At 37.8% G+C, this 17,368-nt stretch overlaps 1 protein-coding gene across 1 annotated transcript; it reads left to right on the top strand.

Moving 5' to 3' along the window:
* The first annotated feature begins 11,379 nt into the window (after positions 1 to 11,379).
* On the top strand, positions 11,380 to 13,762 carry LOC126591020 (F-box/kelch-repeat protein At3g06240-like). Its single transcript, XM_050256546.1, has 2 exons — positions 11,380 to 12,794; positions 13,500 to 13,762. The coding sequence occupies exon 1, from the start codon at positions 11,598 to 11,600 to the stop codon at positions 12,735 to 12,737; it is 1,140 nt and encodes a 379-aa protein (XP_050112503.1). The 5' UTR covers positions 11,380 to 11,597; the 3' UTR covers positions 12,738 to 12,794; positions 13,500 to 13,762.
* The last annotated feature ends 3,606 nt before the right edge of the window (positions 13,763 to 17,368 follow it).

Here is a 17,368-nt window from a genome sequence, read left to right on the forward strand (position 1 = left end):
AACCATTTCATTTATCAAAAGTTCTAACCCATCGCCGTAAAATCTGTATAATTTCTCAGTAAATAGAATATATACATATCTCAAAACCATGCTCAGAATAGCGATAATCATAAGTATGCCATGCCAAATATCTCAAAATAAATGAATAAGTAACTCAGGTGAATTAACACATCAGAAATAACATATCAGTCGGATCCACCTAAAGTGGCCTGCACGGCTGAATCTATAGCTCAACAAGTATGCCTGCACACGAGTTGGAACCACCTAAAGTGGTATGTATGATAAGATTGGGTGTAAATAAATACACTTTAGTGCTACGATCACGTGAAGACTGTGCGAATAATCGTGGATCACCTATGAGTCTGAACCACCTATAGTCGTCTGTACGACATAACTGTGCATCTAACTTGGATCCAAGGTGAGCGTATGGTCCGGGAGGTGAACATCACGTGAAGGGCTGTGCCCTAACCACTGGCGGAAGCACTAACACCGGGGTGTAAGTTTATGAGCTCTCAACACATCTCACATAATCATCAATTCACAATAACAATCTACAACTCACCTGGCACTTACCTGAGCATCCACCGCGTCAAATCACATATGTACATACCATACAAATTCATAGTCTAAGTATAAATCAATAGGCATGGCATTTCAAACATAATTTCATTTAAACATATTTTCTGGGAAAAATACCAAGTATATCAATATATACTGAAAACAAAAGTCCACTCACTAATATGTGGAAGGGTCGTAGCCTCTGAATCTCACTTGATTACACTCGTTCTCAGGATAGATCTCACCTATACGCGAAACAACTATATAAACATTATTTTAAAGCACATAACCAAAACTAGATAATAACTTCTCATACATTGCTCAATTGGGGCATTTGAATATACCAACGTGACCTACTCAACCTCAGGAATGTCCCCATATTTTTATAAAAAAATTTCCGATCACTCACGCACTGTCACTCTCCGGCCAAGGCACAGCCACACGCGCGGCCAGGCGTAGACACGTGCCTGGCACACTAAATGGAACAGTTAACACCGTTAGGGAATATTTCGTTAAATATAAGCATATGTCGTTAAAGATACTTGACGCCGATAGAATATTCTGTCAACTTTCACAGAATATTCACCTCCTTCTTCCTTGGTTCGTTGGAGTTCGGCGCCGACGCTGCTGCGATCGTTGGTTTCTGGAAAACTGAAAATTCTTAAATTCTCATTCGTTTTTCAACCAAAATTCACAAATCTTATACCAAATTGAAGCCTTGAAGGAGAAGAACAAGTTCTTACCACTTTTACGACCTAAAACGAACAGTATCTCGTCGGAAAAATTACAATAATCCGGCTACCTCTGCAACTTGTCAAACCCAAGCTTCCTAATGTCCAAAACACTTCAAAATCCTTCCTTAAGCTTTTTCAACAAGTTCTAAGGCTCCCTAGGACCTTAAAACTCAATGAAATATTCGCGATCACGACTGAGCTACTGTGCACCTCTTCAGGGGTTTCCTGGTTCCCGAGCTTTCGAAGCTTTCACGTCTAACCAAAGGTATAGATCAACTCTTAAGCTTGCAAGGAGTCCAAAAACACCAACCACAACCTCGATCCATGCATGAAAGGGTTGGTTAAGAGCTGTCCGTACGATTGTATGGAAAATGGATGAAATCCGAGAGGGAAGAGAGAGAGAGGGTCAACGGGAGTTTGGGTGTGTGTGTGTGGTCCAGATTTTGTCACCAAACAAAACTAACAAATGTCTTAAGTTTCAAATGCTTAGGAATAAAAAGGATTGGTCCAAAACCTTAGCCCATTTACACGCACACAACTCAACGCTCAAGGGCAATAGAGTCATTTCCACGCCTTCGGGAATAAAATAATATAAACACTCGGGACGGGCTATCACACCTATGCATTTATATGTTGAATATTTTAATGTAGAAGTGTAGAATGATGCCTGTTTAGAATAGGTTTATTAATTAATTAAAAAATTACAATACGACGTCATTTTGAAGGAGGTGAGGTTTTCGAACCCCATAAACCAAAACCGACCCAACTAGATTCAGTTAGGTTTTTTTTTTTTTTTTTTTTTCGGGTTCTGTTTTTTTGGCCTTGTTACGATTTTCGGTCCAATTTTTGTTGGTTTTCGGTTTTTTCAACTCACCACTAATTAATTGGGCTTATTTTTTGCACGTTTCTTACTTGTTGGCCCGCAACCCAACAATGACAAATTATCAATTTAAATTATTATAGTAGGCCCTAAAGACCTATGCATTTATATGTTGAATATTTTAATGTAGAAGTGTAGAACGATGCCCGTTTAGAATAGGTTTATTAATTAATTAAAAAATTACAATACGACATCATTTTGAAGAGGTGAGGTGAGGTAAGGTTTTCAAACCCCAGATATCTAAACTAACCTAACCAGATTCAGTTACGTTTTTATTTTTTATTTTCGGTTTAGTTTTTTGGCCTCATTTCGATTTTTGGTCCAATTTTTTTTGGTTTTCGGTTTTTTCAACTCATCCCTAATTAATTGGGCTTATTTTTTGCACGTTTCTTACTTATTGGCCCGCAGCCCAGCAATGACAAATTATCAATTTAAATTATTATAGTAGGCCCTAAAGACCTATGCATTTATATGTTGAATATTTTAATGTATGTATGGTGTTTGCTTGTAGGAACCTATGAACCGAATATTCATAAAATTCGAATCCGAAGTCAAGGGTTTGGTATGGATGGATAATTTAAACCAAAACATGTCTATTTGAACCCGAATGTTCTACTCCTTATGTACCGATGGATAATTTTATCTCCATTGCACTAACCACAATCTAGTTCTCTTTTGTGGCAACGACATGTCGAATTTGAATAAGTTTGATTTTACCACTTTGGAAGTCTCCAAGAGAAACTACCTTAAATGGGTTCAAGATGTGAAGCTCCACCTTATCGCTAAAAGCCTTAGAGCTACCATAAAAGTTGAGATAGATGTTTCAGTTGGCGAAGCTGAGAAAGCCACCGCTGTGATTTTCATATGAAGGCATATGCATGATGCATTGCAAATCGAATACCTCATTGAAGAGGATCCACGTGCTTTATGGATCACTTTGGAGGATTGCTTTGATCACCAAAGAGATATACTCTTGCATAAAGCAAGACATGACTTGTAGCATTTATGCTTCCAACTAAAGACTGCGTTAAAAGTCTGTGAATGAATACAATTATGAAGACTGCATTACAATTGCTTTATTATATTGAGATAATGTGTAAATAAAGAATTGTTGTCGTTTCGTTAAAAAAAAAAAAGTGTTATATTGTAGTAGAAAGATAAATGTGAATTTGAGACACTATTATATTGTGAATTTTATTTTACTTTTGGTAAGTCTGCGTACAGTGCACTACTTGACTTGAGGTCGATCGTCGTCGGCAATTTTCGATTTCCTTCCTATAATTTGGATTAACCTTCACAAATTTGTATGCTTGATTGTTTAACCTTCCCATGATCACTCTCCCTTCATCAGTCTCACAAATTTACTAGGTTTGGCTTGATTTACTTTTTCGACCATCTTTTAAGGTTCAGTCCAGAGTAATTTCCAAATAGTATAGCTTGCCCTTTCTAGTACCAGAACCAATTATCTTCCATATGAGGATCTCTTGACAGAAACAATAAGAAGGCCAAAAGCTTACAACACTGTAAAGAGCACTAGAAATTTTTCCAACAGATAAATAAGTTGTAATTTAACACAGGAACTGCAAGAACTGAATCCAGAGTTATAGTATTGGTAACAGTTAATAGAGCCCTCCCTAATTGCTTTGGCAGGATTACCATCTACTACTAAAACGGCGGATTGAGTGAATTTATGGAGGTCTTTAACCAAGCTTGGGTCACGATTCATGAGAATAGGAGCTCCAAAATCACTAATCCACAATTTTAGATCTAGTACGTAAAGCAAAATTTGGAGTACTTGAAGCAGCGACATGAGCTGCTGTAATAGCATGCTCATTGGAATTTACAGAAGTCAGCTTAGAAGATGACATATAAAAATTTACCACCAGTATTTCGCCAAGGCATTGAGTGATCTAACCATTCAAGATATCCAAATCACACCTCATAGCATCCATGAATGGTGTGGTTGTTGCAACCACACATACTTATAAGTGCATTTCATAGGAGCACAAGTACTAGAGTTGGTTGAATCCGGTGGCTTGGTTGGATTGTTACAAGGGCATGGATTCCCTTGAGAATTTTGCAATTATGAAAGAGGCTTTAAAGTAAAGACCAAGGACGAAGTTAGAGATTTGTATGAATGGGGGCATTCTCAAACAATAAAGTTACAATTAAAAAGCTAAAAAAATTTTACTAAACAAACACTTATATATTAATCTATAATGTTTTTCATACAAAACACTTATAATCATTGTTGACGAAGTCAGTCATATTGATACTAAGAGAAATGCTAAGGAGACTCTCTCAAAGTGGGAATCTCCACCACCTCATGTTTTTTGGCACAATGTTTAATGATGTTGGTACGGGGATTGTACTAAAAACATGAGGTGACGGAAAGTTCATGGAGAGGTCCACTTTTGGAAGTCTCCTTAGCACATTTCCCTTGATACCAATTAACATATAGGGTTTAATTTTTATTTTAATTAGGGTTGGTCATTGAGATGCAAAATTGTGCAATTTTTCTGCATCCTAAAAAAAAAATTGAGTGGGGGCACATCCGCCCCCTCTAGGCCTATAGTGGCTCCATCCCTGGGAAGGACCATGCGCAGACTAACATTATTTGGCATCACAGCTTATATATAGGCATAGGCTTCATCAAGATTCAGTTTTGGCTCATTATGTAGGATTCACCCCGAGCTTGCTCATACCCATGATCGTTTTTCCGAGTCACCACATCTTTGGGGTCTTTCATCTTTGAGAGACAAAGTCATGCCGGTCAAGCTCCTGAAAATACTACTCAAAATACTGTAGTTGTATTTACCGATTTTTCCATCTTGTCAAATTGTGAAGGTCTTTATATACAACTCATAGATCATTGCCTCATCACCATCATTTGAGAATGTCTTTTTCAGCGCCTCCCAGATTTCTGCAGAAGCATCTAGTTGAAACTTAACGCCCCATCAATTATGGAGTTATTGAATACATCAACCACCCCTTGACTCGTAGATCATTCGTACACCATTTCGTGTAGGAAGTCTCTGTCTCAGCATGGCTGGGAATCATGCCATTCAGATACCCTAATTTTTACTGACCGCTATACGCATCGCCAGGATTTGGGACCGAAGTGAATAGTTGTTTTCATGGAGTATGACTCTTCAACGCAAAATTATCTTGCCGAGTGATAATCTACGGAGAATTTGATGAATCAATGGTGATTTGAGGTTTCTTCATCTAAATTCATCATTGCATCAGAATAAGATGTGAAACGCTAATTTAGGTTTTTGTTCTAGGGATTGGATTTGAGTTTGTGTTTGAAATTTGTTATCTGACTTGGATTTGAGAGCTATGATTTATAATTGAGAAAAAGGAACCATGGAATTGTCCTACTGTAATACCATGATAAAATATTTAGAAAAATGCTGGAGAGATCACATTTTTGAAACCCAATAGTGTATGACACACCCCAACCCCAATAAAAGTTACGGGGTTGTGATGTGCTGGCTGACACTAAATTGACTATATGACCCCATCCGGAGATAATGTCACAAGCCAACTCAATGACAAAGCCATAGTAAGAACATTATGATGTGTAAGAATTTGAACCAAAGATGTTCATTAAACAATAAAAGCCAAAGTTGCTACATAAGTACTTATCATCCTCCCCACCTGGGGACACAAAATATCTCGTGTTCAACCCCGTTATTAATCATATCACATCAGAGCAGTTAGAAGTTTCACACAATAGTAAATACAACATAGTGCAGTGCTATGCATAAACAAAAGTACGACCATGTAAATATTATTACAACTACAATAAAACTTTAGTAAAGGAGCCATCACCCAAAGTCCAGAGGATGAAAGCCTCACTGCCAAGCCCACTCGTCCCCACCGGTGTTCTTCTTAATCTCGTTATGTCCTCAAGGGGTCGATAAAACAAAATGTGAGTGGACCAGTTTTTATCACAGTTATAAAATCATTGTTAAGCATAATAACCCTTGTTTTGAAAACATATATAGCGAAAAACTATATAATATAGTACTACCATAATAGTAAAATCTCATTCATCAACATCAACGAAAAACCATCAAGTTGAAGTTCAGAAACCATACCTTTCATCGATCAGACAAGCTAGCAGCCACTAACACAAGTATAGCAAGCAAGAAATATACTAGCATCAACTAGTTAATTACAATACCGGTAATACTACTATCAATATCATCACAAGTCTCATCCGAGACTAACATAACAATATGCATCCATATATTAAGCATTAAAGCATATACGTAAACATATAACGTAAAAACATTTGGTTTTTCAAAGGGGTCCACTCATAGGTAAGCAAAGCATCCATCACACTTAGACTCCTTGCTTGTATCCTTATGATCCTCAATCAACCCTGTGAATGTCAATATAAGCTAAGATAATCCCTTTAGGCCTCGTTTGTTTGACCTCCTTAGCTAGGACTGGATTAGCTAGGACTAATAACCCATGTTTGGTGCAAGCCGGGATTGAGTTTAGTGGGATTAAGTTGGACTCGTGCCGACTAAATCCTTCCTTAGCTGGGCTTAGCGAGACCCCCCGAGAAGGAGGGGATTGCTAGTCCCGTTTCCCTGTCTTCCTTCTCACGCCGCGTCCTCGTGCTCGTTCTACACGACTGCACCATCTCTGACGACGACTCGTCTTCCTCCACCCACCCCTTGCCGTCTGCACCTCCAATCCCTGCCCATGCCCATACCTAGCCCCACCCACCCGTGCCGTCTGCAACTTCAATCCTCACCCATGGAAGAATAAGTGAAGTTGGACGGGAAAAGAGGCAAAGGGAAGAGAGAGAGGGATTTGAACGGAAAAACAAAGGGAAGAGAGAGGAAGCTGAGCAGGAAAGCTCACCATGGTTGCCATTAAATTGGCAATGCTAAGCTTGAAAGGGAGGGGGTTGGGGTTTTTTGGGGAAAGCCGGTGGTACTGCGAAAATGAGGGAGAAAAGGCAGAAAAAGGGGCGGAGATAAAAATGAATCTGGGAAGAAGATGATTCCACAAATGATAAAATAATAATAATAAAAAATTAGTAGATTAGATTAAATTAATGATAAAATATTGTATATATAGATTTAATAATATAATATTAGAGTCCTGCTTCTTAATCCGGCACTGCATCAAACGCTTCACTAAGTCAGTCCAACTTAGTCTAGTCTAAGCCAGTCCAGCTTAGTCCCTGAAGCTAGTCCAGTCCGAGATAGTCCGGTGCAACAAACGCACCCTTAATGGAATATAGTCCAATTCAACCCTTTAGTCTTTGAATTTGTACAAAAAGAGGGCACTAAGCAAGGTTCTAAAAGATGCTATGCGTTAGTCGGGCGGCGAGAACGGGCCTAGCGCCTAGGCGGCCTAGGCGGATTTAAGTTAATTTAATATAAAATTTAAATTTATTATATAAATAATATGTTTTTTAAATAATATATATGTAATGTTAGGGGTTTTAATATAAATGGTCTTAAAAGGAAAAGGAATAATAAAACAATACAAAAATATTTAAAAAGTAAAAAAATGATGATTGATTTGGGTGAGAAAAGAAACAAAAGAATTTTGACCCAAAACAATAAAAACAGAAATAAAAGAGCATAAAATAGTGGAAACGTGGAACCAAACATGAGTCGTGGGACCATAAAGATCACATTTGTCCATTTAAATTGAAATAAAAGGATGGACCCCACCAGTCATCTTCTTCCTCTTGACTCTGCAACCTGACTTTTCCAGATTCAAAATTTTTCCTGGTTTCGGCGTCCTCAAATACAGCTAACTAGACTTCGCCCAGCCCCGTCTAGCCGTGAGCAGACCTGCATAGCTCCGCCTAGACCAGCCTAATCCCGCCCAACGTCCGTCTAATACTTTCTCCGATTTTGCAACCGATTACGAGTTAATCGAGGCGGTTGGTCTCCGCCCGGCGCCTAGGCGGCCGCCTAGGCCGATTTTTAGAACACTAGCACCAAGTGATTTAGAACATCGAAAAACCTAAGGTTAGGTCTTGGGTCCGTCACGTGCCACTATGCTCCGACCATGCGCCGCCTCGGTGATGTCACACGCCGCCTTGGGCAGTCGTACTCTCCGCTGTGGTTTGGCAAGTAGACATTGCACTCATTGTCATCAGTGCCACGTGTTAGTGTGGTGAGGTTTGTAAGTGAGTTAATGGATTATACCTTCTCCGTTATGAGATTCTGTCAAAGTTAACGGAATCTCAGCCGTTGCCATTAAATCTAACTCACCAGTGGCAAGTCTCCATCGCCGGTCGTGGTGATTCATTGGAAAGTACAAAGTAGCCCAGAACACGATCAGGGCTCTTTCGAACTTGATTTCAATGTTTTCAAAGCTAAATTTCAAGTATCTAAGTCCTAAAAATCACTAGAAACATACCTAGGATCCTTTTAGGACAAGGAGAGGTTGAATCCCTCTCAAATTCGACCGTTGGAGCTCTGTGTAACTCACCGAAATTTGGAAAAAGGTTGGCAGAGTGCATACATGTCAAAACTAACTGTGACAGAGAATATGGGTGCATAGAGAGGATTAGACCACAAAATAAAGCTACAATTAGCCCAAAAACACACTTAAAATTCACCAACGAGCTAAACCCAAAGAGAATAGTCATCACCTAGCTTCGAACTCAACGACATTCACCAGAATTTGTCGCCAGGGATGACATGCATGCACAGATTCATGACAGATCTTAAACCTTTGGATTATCGACATAAACACACATCACAGAGCAGATTATAACCCACAAAAGTCAAGAAAGGGATGAAACCATACCTAAGATGGAGTTCGAGAAGGCTCAAGCTCTCGGCGTTAATGGCAGAGCACACGGGGGTGCCTCAATGCAACTTGCAATGCCACAGATGAGTTCCACATGTCACAAAGGTTCACATTTCAGATTTTTGGGAGTTAGTTTGGTCGAAATCGAGAGGAATGGGGTGGTTTCCTTCTCAGAGCTTAGAGAGATAGAGAGAGGGTCGAGAGCTTAGAGAGAGGGGTTGCAGAAAATGAGGGAGAAGAGGGAGACTGAGCCCCAATTTGGGGTTGAGGTGATTTTAAAAAAAGCTCCTATGAAAAAAAGCTGGGAGTGTTTTTGGTGTTTGGTAAACTAAAAAAAAATGACTTATTTTGGAAGCTGCTATGAGAATAAGCTGAAATCAAAGGAAAAAGCTGAAGCTGCCATTTGTAGCTTTGGAAAACTGGCTTTTTTTCAAAGCACACAGAACTACAGTGCTCCTTTAATGAAAAGACCCACTACCAGACTGCTTTTTTTTCCAAAAGCACTTTTACAAAAAAGTTTACCAAATACTCTGCTGATTTATTTCACAGCCGCTTATTCTCACAGCAACTTTTTTTCAAAGCATAGCAATACCAAACCAGCCCTGAGAGTGGGTATAACCCCACTTAAAATTGTTTTGAGTGAAATTACGATTTTGTCTCTCCAATTAAATTTAATTACAAATAAACCCTCGGGTCTTGGTTCGTAATTCGATTTCCACATAAAACTTACGTACGAAAATAAAGTTTATGAAACTTAAGAAAGTGCGAGGATATAATTCTTGAGTTGAGGTTTGATAAATTAATTAAGACATGCATTTAAGGGTAAAATAGTCATTTCCCATGTCACGAGGTTAAATTATAATATTTTAATGTATGGATTGTAATGGTGTACCACATTAATAAATTTATCTCATTAAATGTTGATTATATGCATCATTTAGTATGTAAATGTGGTCCAAAAATATACTTTCCTAGCATTACTCTTCTTTTAAAACCAGCAAATAAATTTGGGGCTTTTAGATTTTAGGACCTAAATAAGATTACTTTTAGATTATAACCTGCATGGTTTTCTCTATCCAATTTAAGTCCCTATTTTAAAATCTTAACGCCATGTCATATTTAATTGCCTTTATCACATATACTATTTACAAACTTGCCATCCACATATTCAATTAATAATTAAGGCTAAAAATTGGAAATTGACTTTCACACTCAAATCTCCCATTTATACACTTAAATCAAAATTCTAAAATTTTAAAATTTTTGGAAAGTACTAATAGGTGCAAGAAAATAAATGAAATTTTTTATATTGATTAATTGTGAACATAATAGTGAAAGATATGACAAAAATACATTAAAAAAGAAAAGCAAAACATCATCACTAACACAATTCCCATCTCCATAAGAAAAAAGAAGAACACCCATAAAAATTTTAAGTACATTAACAAAGTGCTATACATGGGTACGGAAGTATAAGTGCAAAGGCATAGGTACGGAAGTATAAGTGCATAGGCGTAGGTACGGAAGTATAAGCGTATAAGTGCATAGGCATAGGTACGGAAGTATAAGTGCATAGGCATAGGTACGGAAGTATAAGTGCATAGGCATAGGTACAGAATATAAGGGCATAAACATAGGTACGGAAGTATAAATGCATAGACATAGGTATGGAAGTATAAGGGCATAAACATAGGTACTTAATTTCGGTATGCAAACTTTACTCCATGTATCTTCATATCAGTACACAAATCATAGATTTAAAAATACGTACTTGTCAATCTCCATAGACAAAAAATTATCATACACGAATAAACACAATTCATAAGTAAAAAATAGATTTGCTAGCCTTAGCTTTTCCATAATGCAAGAAACATACGAATCATGAGAATATACAATTGAGAGAGATAAGAGATAATATAAAGGAGAAGTGTGTATGTGAGTTGGACATGTTCCTCTTCATAAATGAGACCTGATTGTGCAACCCGTATAGACATTTAGTAAAAATATTTGTTTTTATTGATTTCAAAATAAACATGAAAGCTCAAAGGCCTAATAGTCAATATTTATTAGCTAAATCATAGGAAAAGGGCGATTTAGGAACAAACAAAAATAATTCTTTTAATTAATTGACTATTTAACTCCTATATGTAAAGTTGCTGAGTTGAATATAAAGTCAAATGATCAAAATTAAATATTAGATCTTACACTCGGTTTTTTTTAAAATTGAATTTTGTGAAAGGATGTTAATCTAGTTTTCTAAATAAATTTTACAGCCCACTTCAATTTCATTACTTCTGCCCCAATTGTTTGACCAGAACTATGACAGTTTCTTGTCTTCTTTCAGTTGGTTTGTTCTTATAGTTGGTTTGCCTTGAGACAACGTCTACTTTGCTTTGTAGTGCCGGCCTTCCGTTAATATCTAATTAGCTATTTCATCTGTATCTTACAGCCAAATCCCTTGTTATCCTTTATATGTTGATCTTATTCTCATCTTCAATTCATCTTCATATTCTTATTCTCAAAGAAAGAATTCCGAAGTTAGTAACTCACCAAAAAACCATCTTTTGTAGCTCAAACCGAAAAACCTTTCTTCACAAAAGTTTATCCACAAAACGGCAGAGCGAATGATGAAGGAAGAGAACCCTAACCTTCCATGGGAGATGATACGCGAGATTTTTTCATGGCTGCCAGTAAAATCATTAGGCCAATTCAGGTGCGTATCTAAGCCATGTCGTTCTTTCATCTCCGATCCCAACTTTGCTAAAATCCAGCTTAGCAGAACAATTGACAATAAGCACATTTTGTTCCAAAGACGGAGACTTGTATTTACTAATGAAAAACGTCATTCCATTTACTTTTGTAACCTTGATGAGCTTCTCAATCAAGACAGTCGATTTCTGGATGATGGAGAAAGTATTAATGAGAATATTGGTAAAAGTGTTGTGGTTAGTAATCTGGATTATGTTCATCCTGAACAGTCCAGTCCTGATGGGTCGCCATTGCCGAATTTCTGGGTCTTGATTTCTTACTGCAATGGGTTAGTGTTGTTCAAGTTAAATGGACAAGAGTTATATCTGGTCAACCCAGCAATAAGGGAATATAAGAAACTGCCCAAGCCACCATCTTTTAACGCACTAAGTCTTTCTGGGTTCGGTTTTGATCATGCCAGTGATGATTACAAAGTGGTAAATGGGTGGTCCGTGAAAGATGAGATCGAGTTTGCTGTCTATTCATTGAAAACCGGTTTTTGGCGAGTGATTGAAAGGCGGTTTCCCTACAAAGCTATGTTCTGTTTTATTGGCTTCATGCTGAATGGAGGCGTGCATTGGTTGGTGAAGATAGCCCAAGATGACTCGTGGGTGATTATATCTTTCCTTTTAGAAGAGGAGGAGGTTCGAGAAATTCCAGTACCATTTACTTCTTATAAGCCACTACACTACAAACTGGGTGTCTTCGGGGAATTTCTGTGCATAGCAGATTGGGTTTCTTCTCATGTAGATGAACAATATACTGACTTTTGGGTTATGAAGGAATATGGAGTCAGGGAGTCTTGGACTGAAAAAAAGTTCTCCAGTTTCATCCCATTCTCGTTAGTACATTCAGGTTGCTGGAAGAAAGATTATGTTCTCTTGATTTGCCAGCACAAGAAGCTGCTGGTTATGTACGACTTTAGTGATGGAAGCTCGCATTGCATAAACATTTATGATTTCCCTAAAGTAAGTGATGCGGGTTTCTATGTGGAGAGCCTTGTTTCGCTAAACTAACGTCTCAATATTGACTGAGAACTGGAGCATGAGAGAGTGTAGATATGCGCCAGAGAGGTAAGAAGAAACAATTTATCTGTGTTTCTTGTTTCTTTCGCATCTATTTCTCAATTTCCGTATATCTTTCTCTTGCCAAATAATTCGTGATTTTATTTTCCTCTTGCCGTTACTACTGTTATATTCTTGCAGGTTACTTAGTATAGCTTCTTGTTTGACAGACCTCTTGGAGCCATATATAGGTCTAAGTTGTTTTTTGTACAGTTCATGAAATTCAATTTGAAGTATTCATAGATTAATTAACGAATCAAGAAGATGATTCCTAGCAACATGCTATAGTTTGTGTAAAACGCAGAAATTGGATGTTTTAGCTGCTTTGAAACTTAAATATATGTTGTTCTTGCTCCAAAACTGCAACCTTGATGAAATGTTAAATGTGTTTGGCCATCATGTGATATACATACGGAAATATGATACGGGCATAATTTTAAACCTGTGAGTGTACGTGGTTACTCTCATCTATTAGATTTTTCACTGCTTTGTTTGAAGGCCTCATTTAACGTTTAATCTATATTTATGCTGCTTAAAGTGAATGTTGAGGTTAAGTGAATATTCTGATGAATAATATGATCATATGGGTTTAAGTGTAGTTTGGATTGAAAAAATTTGATGCATGATTCTAGTAACGGGTATATCCGTTTTGAGCATGTTGCCATGAAATTGAGATGAAGGTTGATAGAAATGATACATTTTGTTCTCCTGCAGTTTATTAAGGACTATTGGATGCTTGCCGTTGCTATTGAGATTCACCTTCAGCGATTCAAGACCGTTAACGTGCTTTACAATTGCTTTATATTGGGATAATGCGTAGTAAAAGCATTAATGTGGTTTGGATCCAAAAAACACTAAATGTTTTATCGTATTAAAAAAGATAAATGTGAATTTGAGAAATTAGTATATTATGGATTTTGTATCTGTAGGTACGAACATTTCACGCTTAATGAAATTTATCTTTTTTTATGCAGTCATTCACCATCGCATGCGTTGTGTATGTGTGTATATATTGTCATTCCCATAATCATAAATCATACGGAGCAGAACGATACACGGGTTCACCCTTCTTATGTGGCGAAGCCGAATGTGCATGAAAGAAATTAATACAAGACGTATAGAAAATGAAGTAATGTTATAAAAGAAGCATAAATTGAAGGGTCGATTATTTCTCTGTCTGGACAGAATATTATTTTTCCTATTCATCTCATAGGTTAAAGATGAAGGGAGGGGGAAAGTAAAGGAAATAAACAACGAAAGAGAGCCTTTTAACGTCTGGAAAGCAACCTCTTCGCGCCTCCTCTTCACTACTGTTCTTTCAATGTACTGAAACAAACACAATTTCAGTCCTTGTCAAATATCAAGGCAATGAAACAAACACAATTTCAGTCCTTGTCAAATATCAAAGCAATGAATCAAACATAAACACAATTTCAGTCCTTGTCAAATATCAAAGCAATGAATCAAACATAATTTCAGTCCTTGTCAAATATCACATGCAGACAAGCAATGAAACAAACACAATTTCAGTCCTTGTCAAATATCACATGCAGACTAATCCCTACAATAAGATTAAAAATTAATTTCAGTCCTTCAAATAGGCAGTCATTCAACGAGGCAAAATATTCATCTCATGCATGCAAGAAGGAATGGGGGAACGCAAATATCCACATATTGGTTGATTTTCTCTTCACATACGTCTAATGTTGTACGATTTATTCTTCTCTTTGTTTTCTTTTTGCTCAGTATTGGTGGTGTTGGGTCTCTCTGCTTTCTTGTTTCTTCCTCTTTGTTTTGAATGGCATATATATGACATGTATTTTCGTGGAGGTCAACAATTTACAACTAAGAGGAATGTGATTAATACCATCAACCTTTTGTGCTTGATTATATTTATTCATTTTTTTCTTGGATTTTGTTCGTATTTGTAGCTTTTTTTTTTTTTTTTTTGGTAAAAGCACCATGTCAAAACATGGTGAATGTTGCAGTCATGTTTAAAATAGGAATGTCATTGTGTAAATCTTAGTAGATATGAGAATGTATCTTATATTCCTATTAGGAGTAAATTACCTATTCAATGTTGTAATCCTAAAAGGGAAAAGTTTTTACCTATCCTACTACTATAAATAAAGGCACAATGAGGTGAATCAAACACACCTCACAATTAAATCATTCTCTCTTCTCTCTTACCATAGCCGCCCCCTCTATCTCTAAACCCTTGATCGTTCAATCAAATAGGCCTACAACATGTTATCAGCACACTCTTACCAGAAGCTGAGGAATTGATGCATTGTAGGAGGGGGCTATCATCCATCAAATTCAAAGGCTTATTCGTTTTCTACTAATCAGGTACGCTTAAAATAAAAGAAGATATTTGAAACATCCACAAGGCATGAAAACATTCTCCATGATGCATGAACCCCTCTATGTTTATAATTTCCTTATGATACACACACACACACACACATATTGTATATGTTTATATATTTGTCAATATATATATTTGTTTCATGCATCCCACAATTAAATTGTTATGTGGAATATGTGAGTCAAATTATATAAAATAAATTAGAAGCATGTTTAGGGTTTCCTAGACCTTAAGGGAAATTGGACATAGTATGGCACCACCCCTGCGACACAACATCGGCAGCAGGCCTTTGGACTTTGCTACACCTATTTAGACCCCCAGGCCTTTAGCTTGATAGACTAGTATGGGCATGAAGCCCCAGTTCTACCTCTAAGGAGGCTCGCAGCCTTCCTGGATCCAGACCAAGCCCAGGACAAGCTTTGCTTGTTGGGTCCTTGTCCTGCAAGCACCCAGGCCCCCAAACCTGCTCCATCTGGTGCTAGCCCACTTGATTGGGCTTAGTTTTTCTTGCGGCTAGCAACACAGAAAGCAACCTATGCAGCTGGGCTCTCATTTGAATCCACAAGCCAGCCCACGGGGCTGGGCTTTGTCCTCCCTTGCCTCACCTCACAGGCCAGCTGTCGCTGGGCCTTGCCTGCACCCCCTTGAAGCCCAAACTTGCAGATTGGGTTGCTCTTAATTTCCCTCACCCAGGCCCGTGGCCTGCAGTCCACTCCCGAAGCCTTTAGGGCCTTGCCTACTCACGGCACCCAGCCCAAATATTTTGGGGCTATATTTTCGATCCAATAATATTATTTTAATATTATTTAGCTTCTACAATCGACCCAGTATGGCCTGATTTATTGAATTAATTAAAAGTGACTTGCATTCCATTAATCTAATATAAATCCAAAATTATTAACCTGAAGATCACTTTTGGACATTAACGATTCAATAATTTATTTTTATACTTTGAACCGTCACATATTTTCGTAGTAACGAAGCTCTCACACTTGAGTTCCCGAAGAACCTCAAATCCACTATATTCAAATTAGTATATTGCATTATGTGTTTCTTGCAGAAACCTCTAGCTCAAATCACTAGAAAGACATATACTTGCCTGAAGGAAGACACGACTGGCATCATCTACGCTTGCAGGACTTTAAGTCCGTGAATGAATACAACTTTGAAGTTTGTAGAATCAGTTCATTGTTGAAATTCTGCAAAGTGGAATTAACTGAATCAGATCTCCTGGAGAAGACCTATTCAACCTTCCATGCCATCAATATTATTATGTAGCAACAATATAGGGCACAAAAATTCACCAAGTTTTCGGATTTGATCTCTGTTTTACTTCTCGCTGAAAAGCATAACCAACTTTTGATGAAGAATCATCAATCTCGACCCACTGGCTCGAAAGCCACGCCTGAAGCATATGCGATTAATTCTAGCAGCCATAAATGACGCAAGAACCGTTGTAACCATGGCAATGGGCGGCAAGCCCCACCATGGGCCCAAGGTCAATAAAGTACCACACCTAAGGGAAGAAATGTGACCCAGCAGTGTCTACCACTAGCCCCTAAGGCCCCAAACTTCAAGAACAAGGGCAAGGCTCTCGTTCGGCCCATTTCTACTGAATTGGACATATGCTATCGTTGTAGATCAATGGATCATTGGTCACGCGTATGCCAAGCTTCCCCTGAGGCTATTGCCAAGTATCATTCCTATCGTGAGTCTAACTTGGCACCTGTGGATCATCCGAAAGATGCAACTACATCAATGGAGATATCAGATTTCAGGAGGCATCAACTCCTATGGATGAATAAATTAGACATGTTTTTAGGGTGTTTACCCCTAGTGGCCGAACCCACTAGGAGTGGCCGGCCCTACCCCCTATTTTCTAGGTTGATAGTTTAATTTTGAACACTTTTTCTAAGTATTTGGAATAATTTGTTTGGTTTTGGTTTGTTTTGAATTATGGATTGTTATTTGAATGGATATTATTTTCTCGAATTGCTTAACTGAATGAATGGACTTATATTTATGCATGTGACCAATTCAATCAATTTATTTCTAGGTATGTCTAGTGGGGAAGTTAATTGTCTAGCAGATAGTGCAACCACGCACATTATCTTGCGTGAACGACACTATTTTACTAACTTAATACGCAAGAAAGCTCATTTGACAACTCTCTCAGGGCCATCCAACCTGATTGAAGGATACGGAAAGACACGTA

This window comes from Malus sylvestris, chromosome 11 (genome assembly GCF_916048215.2).
Source record: "Malus sylvestris chromosome 11, drMalSylv7.2, whole genome shotgun sequence".
Lineage (NCBI taxonomy): Eukaryota > Viridiplantae > Streptophyta > Magnoliopsida > Rosales > Rosaceae > Malus > Malus sylvestris.

Excerpts from the sequence above, each read along its gene's own strand:
- LOC126591020 (XM_050256546.1), top strand. The coding sequence starts at position 11,598 with ATGATGAAGGAAGAGAACCCTAACCTTCCATGGGAGATGATACGCGAG.